The 9724-nt window shown below is 40.0% G+C and overlaps 2 protein-coding genes across 2 annotated transcripts in view; one reads left to right on the top strand and one right to left on the bottom strand.

Annotated features, from left to right (window-relative positions):
* The first annotated feature begins 1266 nt into the window (after nt 1-1266).
* On the top strand, nt 1267-4706 carry nr2f6a (nuclear receptor subfamily 2, group F, member 6a). The gene is made up of 2 exons (XM_032565901.1): nt 1267-1297; nt 1423-4706. Exons 1-2 carry the CDS (start codon nt 1267-1269, stop codon nt 1800-1802), a joined length of 411 nt encoding a protein of 136 aa, XP_032421792.1. The 3' UTR covers nt 1803-4706.
* LOC116721940 (occludin) overlaps nt 4559-9724 on the bottom strand; it is a 15591-nt gene continuing 10425 nt past the window's right edge. The window contains exons 5-10 of the mRNA XM_032565973.1: nt 9523-9662; nt 8622-8912; nt 8211-8382; nt 7353-7394; nt 5057-5190; nt 4559-4881 (exon numbers count right to left, since the gene is read on the bottom strand). Coding sequence (XP_032421864.1) covers nt 5089-5190; nt 7353-7394; nt 8211-8382; nt 8622-8912; nt 9523-9662 — 747 coding nt within the window. The 3' untranslated portion in view covers nt 4559-4881; nt 5057-5088. The remainder of the gene's footprint in view (nt 4882-5056; nt 5191-7352; nt 7395-8210; nt 8383-8621; nt 8913-9522; nt 9663-9724) is intronic.

Raw genomic sequence — 9724 nt, 5'->3', positions numbered from 1 at the left:
TTGTCTTTACACAGTAAAAACTGCTGGGTTGAAAATAACCCAATACGTAACCCAGCGCTGGGTCATATATGGACCGACCCAACGCTGGGTTGTTTTAACTGTTAGGCCTGTCACAATAACAAATGTTGCTGGATGATAAATTGTACCAGTAATTTACACGACAAAAACAATAAATAAAATGGAAATAAAAACCACTTATAACCAAACCATAAATTAGATTATGATGTCACTGTAAGCAATTTTTTTCCCCAAAAATATTAATCAGAATGGAATTTATCAAGCTCATTGTAATTTATCATGTAATTAATTGCTTATTGCAAGACTCGTGTTTTTTTCAATCAAGCAAACTGGATGCCTTTATTTTAATAAGTTAATCTTTCCAAGTGCTTTTTTTATTTTTAGAGCCATAAGAATGAATATATGCATAGTTTAATTTTAAAGATGTTCTTTCTCTCAGTATTTTGACATTTAGCAAACAGAAACTCTTTTGGTGATTCTGACCTAAAAAAGGAGAAGTTTGGTCTTTAACTTTATTCGCTGTAAACTTCTGGCTGCTGTAAGAACATGAGTCAAAACAGATGACTGGTGTGCAACAAAAGAAATGGTTGGTGATATTAATTATTGATCTGACCTGCTGTAGCGCCATCTCTTGGCCTTTTGATGAAACTGCGGTAGTTCTGTTTTGTTTCCTGCAGTTGAGCAACAGCAGTGATCATTGTGCAGCTTTGTACTTTTCACCATCAGCCTGTCACAATAAGCAGTTAATCAATGTCAAATGTATTTGTATAGCACAATTAAAACAGCTTCACAGTTTACACCAACCATCATGACATCAAACAAAGATTAACGCAATAAAAATAAAATGAAGATATTAAATAGCAAACAGAGAACAAGCTGAGTAAAAGTTTCAGAAAAACAGCAACTCAATCAGTCAACACAGATGATTTCACTTTTAATCACTCGATAAATTATAATTGGCTCAATTTCCATTCTGATTGATATTTTTTGAAGGGAAATGTTGTTGACAGACATCATAATTCATTTTATTTCTGGCTTTGGTTGTGTTTGTATGCCCATTTTATTTATTCTTTTTTGTTGTTTAATTTTTGATATTTGAAATATCTTCCAGTTAAGTGTTAAGTGTTCTGTTATAAAACTTTGTCAATGAGAGGGCGAACTTGAATTATGTAATTCTCTGTGTATTCCTTGAAAATGGTCACAAAGCATCGATATTATCATATACTTCAATAGTTGCTGGGAAAATCTATGGTGACGAGCCTCGGCACTGCTGCCAGTTGTGACTGGGAAATATCCCAGTCATCCCAGTCACAACTACAAATTTTGTACAACAATAAATTGTCCTAGAATTTATTGCAAGAAAATGATAATATTGTTGTTTTGAGATGGCATAAATAAGTTGAGATCAGCTGTGGAGTGTTTTATTTTCTCAGCTCATCACGACTCCTTTATGTAACCTTCCCACACTGTTAAATAACCCCTCTCTTTCTTCTCCCCTTCCCCCTGCAGATGCCTGCGGTCTGACCGACTCGGTCCATGTGGAGTCACTGCAGGAGAAGGCTCAGGTGGCGCTGACGGAGTACGAGCGCATGCAGTACCCGACGCAGCCGCAGCGCTTCGGCCGGCTGCTGCTGCGCCTGCCGGCGCTGCGCGCCGTCCCCGCCAGCCTCATCTCCCAGCTCTTCTTCATGCGCCTGGTGGGGAAGACCCCCATCGAGACGCTGATCCGAGACATGCAGCTCTCCGGAAGCTCCATCAGCTGGCCGTACGTCCCTGGGCAGTAGCTCCGCCCCCAAGCCCGCCCAGCCCCCACCTCCTGACTCATCACCGTCCTTCTGTATGCTTGTGAGGCGCGGTGCCAGCTGGCCATCCATCCTCTCTTCCCGTCTCGTTGCCAACCCAGTCTCTCCGGTGCCAGAACACAGCTCCGCACGCTGGGATCCAGTATGGTCGCCGCAGCCCGCATGTCATGTCGAGTAAACTCAGCCTCACGCAGGGAGCAGCAGCACCCTGCTACGGATCCTCATAGAGGACAAAACAGTTCTTTCCTCCATGCTGCGCATCATGACTGGAACGGGTTTGTCTCATGAATTCCCTGAGTTTTGTCTGCCAGGCTGAACAAGACGAAGGAAAATCACCAAAGTTTCTAACGTCATCCTCAGATTGTCGTCATGGTAAACGCATCAGAGGAGCGGATAAATAATACTAAACTACACACAGCTCCATTGGGAACAGACCGATACCTCATTAGACATCAGAATGCTTTAGTCGGATATTTCCTGTAGGATTTGTTCACCAGAAACCGCCTTCTTTTTGACAACTGCCTTGCTATCGAGGACAATGAACCCGGAGCTCCTTCTGGCTCAGGAGCTCTCTGTCTTGTATCTTTTTAAAAAAATCCTGTCATTTTCTGTTGTCTTTTGAAAAGATTAGTTTTTAAATGTCTCAGTACAGTTTACTCTGCTTCGTTTGGATACATTTTATGAATGAGATGCATAAGGCCAACGTGGAATTTTGAATTGACAAAGGAAAATTACAAGATTGATTTTTAGCAGTGAAGAATCACTTTATGTCCCTTTACGAAGCGCCTTGCTACAGTATTCACACACATTTGTGGTGTTGCAGCCCCGAACGGTCATGTGTTTTTCTTGGAAGTTTCTATGATGTACAGACACAACAAAGCAGATCAAATAAAAACTCCAGCTGCTGCTCTCCTGGAATGAGGAAGAGCTTGGTTTATGGCGGTTTATTGCGTTTCATCTGGCTCCGCCCACCTGACTGACCCAGATCACTTTTGGCTCTAGTGGCCTTTATTAAACAGAAATTTGACAGGAAAAAGGTGGTGGATGGAAGGGAAAGACCTGTGGTAAATGGTCAGAGAGGGGGAATCGAACCCACGACTTCTTGTGTTTCCCTTTAACAGTATCTTTCATCCTACTTTTCTGTCTTGTGGAGTCTACATCTTATATTTTCCAGAACTGCAACTAACCATTATTTTAGTAATGAATTATTCTGACGAGTAATCACTTAAAAAATTGGCACATTTTCCAGATTTTTCATTTAACCACTTTATACAATATTAGAAATACATGAGAAGGAGCAAATAAACAGATAATTCATTTTCTTAAATAAGAAAATAAACATTTTATTCCCAAAAATGCAATAACAGCATTCTTTTAGTGAACACTTGATCATTTGTAGCAAAGGAATCATCTGCAGCTAAAAATCCTTCAACACGTGAACAGATCAAGCCTTTCTGCTGGACTCAACGTCTGACCTGCTGATTATTTTATTTTTTTTGTTAACCAATGAATAATTGGACAAGATATTTTTTTTTTAGAGAATTTGAACCAGGAGAAGCTAAAACTCTGTCACTCGAGGAGTTCTCTAGACACAGTTGTTTTTATCTTACATGCTAGATGTCCATATTTTTGTAGAGACTTGTGAGACCTACATCAATGCTTTAAACTTCTCCACACTTTCCTTCCTAATCTACTGCTGGGGTCCTCTGGTCGCCATGGTGATGCTGGTCCTCTAACAGGGCCAGATTAAATTCTGTTTACTCATCAGGTGACTTTTGAAGGTCATTGGTTGCAATGGATTTTTATTCAGGAGTTTCAAAGTAAAGGGGCTGAACAAATATTTGACACACTTTTCAGATTTTTATTTTAAAAATAATTATGCCTTTCCATGAACTTCACAATTATGGACTAACTTTCTGTTGATCATCACCAATGGTTTGCTTTGTGGAAACAAAGGGGTGTGAATATTTTTGCAAGGCACTGTACCACACCTGGGGCAGCAATCTCTTGAAAATGTATTAAAATATGTATATATCTATATATATTGATGCCAACTTTGTCTTTTTGCATGTTCAGATGTTGTTTTTGGTTCTCTGATGTCGAGATGTTTTTTTTCCTCATTTACACTATTAATCAAGTTTGATTTCAACATTAAAGTATTCCTTCAACTTGTACCTCCTAAATGCTTTTTTTCTCTATGAGATGAAAATACCTCCACTGAAACATGAAGGAAGCCAACAGAACGAGAACAGAGCTAGAGCTGGGGGGGGATGGAGCTGATGGATCAGAGGAGAGTCGATGCCAAAACAAAAAAAAGGAAACGCCCCACTGTTTGAGTTGAGTTGAAACAGAGAGCCTGGTCCTATTGGATTTACCTCATGTGATTAGTTCAGGAAGCAGGTTACAGATGATGTGATGGAGGACTAAACTATGATGGTGTATAAGGGACAATAGAATAGAAAAAATGAGCAGATTTCTAGCAAAAAACTGAAATTTTTAGATTAATCTCACAAATTTTCTAGAAAAAAAAGGACATTTATGAAATTTACAGGGTTTTTTCCCCCAGAAAATTTCTGATGTTAATATCAAAATTTCAGTTTTTTGCCAGAAATTTAATCCTTATTTTTCTACCTACAATTGCCCTAACACGCCATTGTAGTAAACTGCACATTCTCTCGTTTTTCTTCTTTTGTGTTTTTTGAAACCGTCATTTGTAGGTAAAACATTTAACATTTGTAACCCTTCTTCCTGATCTCCTGCTGGGCCTGTTTAAATGCTCATCCATGTTTTAGAGGACTGAATTGTTTTTGTTTTTTTATCGGTTTCTGGGTTTCCTAAGACTTCACATCTCCTGTATATGGCTGTTATTAAAAGAATCAAACATGACGTCGCGTCAAAGCTTCTTTAGAAAATGTGGTACTTTTATCTGTATGGGAAATGCCAAATAAACAGCAACATGTGACAACTCAAGTGTATTCATGCAAACTATATGGTAAGTCTTTCACTCGTCCCCCTATGTTCATTGGTGACATATGTTTTGGTTCTGTCGGCTGAAAGAAACCTAAAATGACCAAACAACAGATCAGTCTCAGAAAACATCCTGGCACTTTTGACAGATAAACTAGAGAACATGTTGACTTCACGTGCGGCATAACAGTTTCTGTGTTTTTTTATATATATATATATATATACTATATATATATATACACACTCACAGGCAACAACTTAATACTGACTCCAAAGGGCCGATGTGTTCTCAGGAGGTTCTTTAACAGAAGCCTTGATCGTAGATTTTCACCAGATGTTTGATGTGGAAAAGTTTTCTTCGAAGTTCTTTGCTTTGTCTCTTCTTAGCCTGATAGTCTTCCGTCTGGGGAAAAAAAAAGCGATCAGATGTTAAAACAGCCAATATTATCAGCAGTACCTACAGATGTCCTGTTAGTTGTTTTGTGTCTAAAGGCACTTCTGCCTACATCAAGAACATTTTCGGGGGCGCGTCTGGCTGGTGCGAACTTTTTTTTGCTTCCCTTTTGATTTTTACTTTTTTTTTTTGGCGTTTGGATTCTAATCAAACGCAAAACTCAAACTTTAAAAAAGAAACTCTAAAACAAAAAGTCATAAACAGACTTCAAGAATTAAACCTTGGACTGCACAAAAAGTGCTCTGAAAATGTATGCTGATTTGCATAAGCAATGCTTTGAACATTTTGGAAAACTATTGACGGCTGACTAAGTTGATCAATATGTGTTATTTTAGTTTACATCCTTTTTGCCTAATGTTCTGCTGCATTCTGGCCTTATTTTGCACTGCGTGTCTCATTACTCTAACAAACAGCTAATAATATTAAACCACTACACATTACAGTGATGGGGTTTCCCCATCTGACTTGTGGATCCCTTTGAGTCTCGTTCAGCTCCATCTGTGTTTATCAGTCTCCTTCCCTCTGTTTGCTGCTCAGGCTCTCCCTCGGCTGTTCAGCATTTCCCTGATTGCACTCAGCTGGTTCCTATGCAACCAGACTCCTTGTTTTCCTGTCCTACCCGGTTCCTCAGCCTGTACCTTGATGCCTTGCTGTACATGTTGTTTTGTTATTATTAAAATCCTTCCCTTGCCATGCTGCTCCAGAGCTTCATGACATTTTTACGTCCTGCTGCTGCTGATGTTATCACCTCAGTTTGCTCGTGTTCTTACTGTGCAAAAGAAAGCCCAGGTAACAGCAACAGAACCTGGAGGGACCCAGAGTGTGGCTCTTATTTCCTGACAGTGTCTGCATAGCACAGTTAACATTTCCTGGGTTTTGATGTAAAACTGAGGATATGATGTTTAGCAAAAAGACTAATCTGTTAGAAGGAAAATAGTAAAAACTAAACAGCTGGTTCCATAGATATTAAAACCCTTAATCTAATGCTTTGTTCATGAACTTCTGGATTCACTTTCAGGATTTGCAGCTAATATAAATTTTTGTGAATTTGAGGAACCATAAATTATGTTTAGTTTTTACGACATCTATATTCCCCACATGTCTGAAGAATAAGGCAGAAGGATTTTCTTTTAAATAAATTATTTCCTGACTAAAAGCTCCCAGAATGTGACAGAACAACACAGCTTTTTGTCAGATGAAATGAAAACAGTTAAAGTAGCTGTCAGTTTTAAAACAGGACTGTCAGCTGTTTGCTAGGAAGGTAACAATAAAAAGTGATATTGTTTGCTAGTATCATGATAAGCTTTCATCTAAATCAACAAGGGTGCCTTTCTGTGAGGAAAGCCAAAGTTTTAGAATGGCCTAGCCAAAGTCCAGAAATAAAAGTGACAGAAAATCACTGAGGTTCCCAGGAAACTGTCACAAGATGTCCTAACAGAGGTTTTGGGAACTTTGCAAGGCAGACTGAGCATCCAGATTTGGGATGCTGACAAACTCCTACTAATAAAAACCAACCAAAAGATTCTTCAACAAGCTTCAAGCCAGACTTTTACATACACTGACTAAAAAGACACAACCATTTTTTTCTCACTGTCTGGAGTTAAATCAAACCAAACCTTTCTTGTTTTAGCTTACAATGACCTCAAACTCCAGTTCTCGAGGGCCGTCCTGCAGTTTTTAGATGTGCCACAGGTACAAAACACAGGAATGAAATGGCTTAATGACCTCCTCCTTGTGTAGATCAGTTCTCCAGAGCCTTAATGACCTAATTATTCTATTCAGGTGTGATGCAGCAGAGGCACATCTAAAAGTTGCAGGACAGCAACAGGAGTTTGAGACCCCTGACCTAACATATGTCATACAGTTGATAAGGCAGATTCCTGGATACTGACTAACTCTATCTTTGAGGAAAGTTACAAAATAAAAAATAAATAAAATGTTCTCACCAGGGTTTTTTCTATTTGACTTCAGACAGTGAAAAAAAAATGTGTAAGTGTCTTTTTATTCAGCGTATGTAAATATCTGGTTCCAGCTGTGTGTAACAGAGTGATAGCAGACATGGCTAATGGGCTAAAGGCTCTGATGGACACAGAGGTCAGAGGTCACTGTACCTTTTTCAGGTCTTTCAGCCGGTTGTATTCATCTGCTACACCCTGCAAGTCACAAACGAATGTTCCACTCACATGTTAACAAAGTTCAACAAATATTGCAGTCTTGACTTATCTAGTGCTAAACAGAACAAAAAAAAAAACAAATAGAGCATCCTGCAAAAGCATTCCTACTTTTTGTGCTTTTTTCTCATGCATTTTTTATCTGTTGAAATTTTATGTAACAAACCCAAATTAGCACATAGATGAAGTGATTTTAATGTATAACATTTGGAAAAGGATGGCAGGTTGTATCTATCCTCATTGTCCTTCAGTCTGATTCTCCTGAATACATCCCAGTATTCAGTAGAGTTTGCCTTCAGGAGTCACCCTCTGCTTGTTCAGTAAAAACTGAACACAAAATGTTCATCAAAGACATGTGAGCCTTGGTTATGACTGCAGGAGCTTTCGCTACGTCAGACCCACCTCCGGGCTCCGACTGGCTGTTTCTAGTTAGCGCTGGGAGAAGTCAGAGAAGTTTGATTCACAGAGTATCTGTCTCCTACCATCGTGTCACGACACAGTGGCAGCTTAAAAAAATAAAAATAAATAAAAGTTTATAAAAGTTATATCCTGCAGCTTTAACTTGACAATTTTTGCCCATGTAACTAAAACGTTTGGACTCTCCTCGTGTAGCAAAAAAAAAAAGAAACCTAATAAAAGTTTATGTTAGCATGGTGAAAAGATGTTGAAAAGATCAAGGGGTGGGGAAGGGGGCAAATACTTTTGCAAGGCACTGTAAATATAACTGGAAGAGCAAAAATAAAGCATATTGAAGTAGCTGAGGCTTTTCTCCTGGCCAGCGGTCCTCTCTCTGGTTACCTGGTACCTCACGGAGCCTTCGTCCAGCGTGTCCAGCTCTCGGCTCAGTTTGTGCACCTGGTCACTGACGTGGTCCATCTCAGAGCAGAGCCTCTTGTAGTGGGCCAGATGCGAGTCAAACTCTCTCTTGTACTGGCGACGCTGCTCATCTGTGGTTATGGCCGGGTACATCCTGGAGGCACGCAGCTGATTACTGCCGTTTTACTGTCACTGAACCACATGTTCATCAGCATCTCAGGCGTGAAACAGAAATCACTTCAACAGCCAGTTAGCGTGACATAAAGATTATACTCATCACAATCTGTATTGCTATATTTTTGAACGATGGATGTTTCTGTCATTCTCTATCTGATGTATCAGATGAAGGTGAGACTTTGTTGGCGTGGAGACAGCAGCAGAGACCTGACCCACCTGTACAGGTAATCTCTCTGGTCCCAGTCCAGCTCATTACCAGTGTCCCCTGAGGTGTAACCAGTTTCGTACTGGGACTCAGCCGCCAGCTGAGCAGCAGGCGTGGGTTCTGTGAGCTGTTTCTGCGGCCGCTTGTTGTTGTGATGAAGAGGAGGCTCCCTCTTGTTGGTGTGATGAAGAGGAAGCTTCCTCACGCTGTCGGTCTCGTAGGAGCTGCTGGAACAAACCGTGGCTCTTGTGTTTTGGTACACAGGCTCAGTGTCGTGCCTGGCGCTGTTCTCTGTGCAGGAACTGACAAGAAACACAAAATCAGCAATAAGAGAAACATTTTCACACAGACTTTAAGAACATTTCAGAACCTAGATCACTATTTTGTTTTTTTCAAAGAGGGGGCCACTGATTAGGAAAAAAAAAATGCAAAAATAAAAATAAAACAAAAATTATGATGAAAAGTTTAGAATTAAGAAATTTATAGGATAACTGTTATTATTATTTTGTTTTCAATCTTTTAGAAATATATAAGTTAAAATAATTGATTTACACATTAGGTAAGACTTTATTTGAAGGGGTGTGCATTAGATACTGTCATGAACATGGAGGAGTCTTCATGAATGGTAATTATTGTCATGAACGTCATTCGGTACATAATGACACTTTAAAGGCAAAGTCGCTTTAAAACTTGCATTAAAAGTGTCAGTATATTACCTGATAATAAAACTCATGACCAGTAAAATCCGAAGCTGTGAGGCAGCATTTATGCTAGATAAATATAGTAATCATTGAATAGGGAATAAAAAAACATTCTAAAAGTTGATGTTTCTGCACATATTTTTCTGTACTGTCTGTGGGTGTGCAGAGGGCGTCCCCACCCAGAGGTCAGAGCTCTTTGGGGGGGCCTAACCTGGAGATTAGAGCATCAGCTTCCTTGTGTCCTTTGCTGTGGCCGCCGCTGTTCTCCGCCCTCAGGTCAGGCGCAGCGCGCTCTGACACCACAACGGTGGGCGCCTGCTGGGTGCTGCGTGCCTCCCTGACGTGGTTCACCTGGCAACAACATCCACAGACTGCACATTTTATCGAGAACAAGGAGGTGGAGGCGACAAAGC

The sequence above is a fragment of the Xiphophorus hellerii genome, chromosome 6 (assembly GCF_003331165.1).
Source record: "Xiphophorus hellerii strain 12219 chromosome 6, Xiphophorus_hellerii-4.1, whole genome shotgun sequence".
NCBI classification, from domain to species: Eukaryota; Metazoa; Chordata; class Actinopteri; order Cyprinodontiformes; family Poeciliidae; genus Xiphophorus; species Xiphophorus hellerii.
This window is presented reverse-complemented; position numbering and strand designations above follow the sequence as displayed.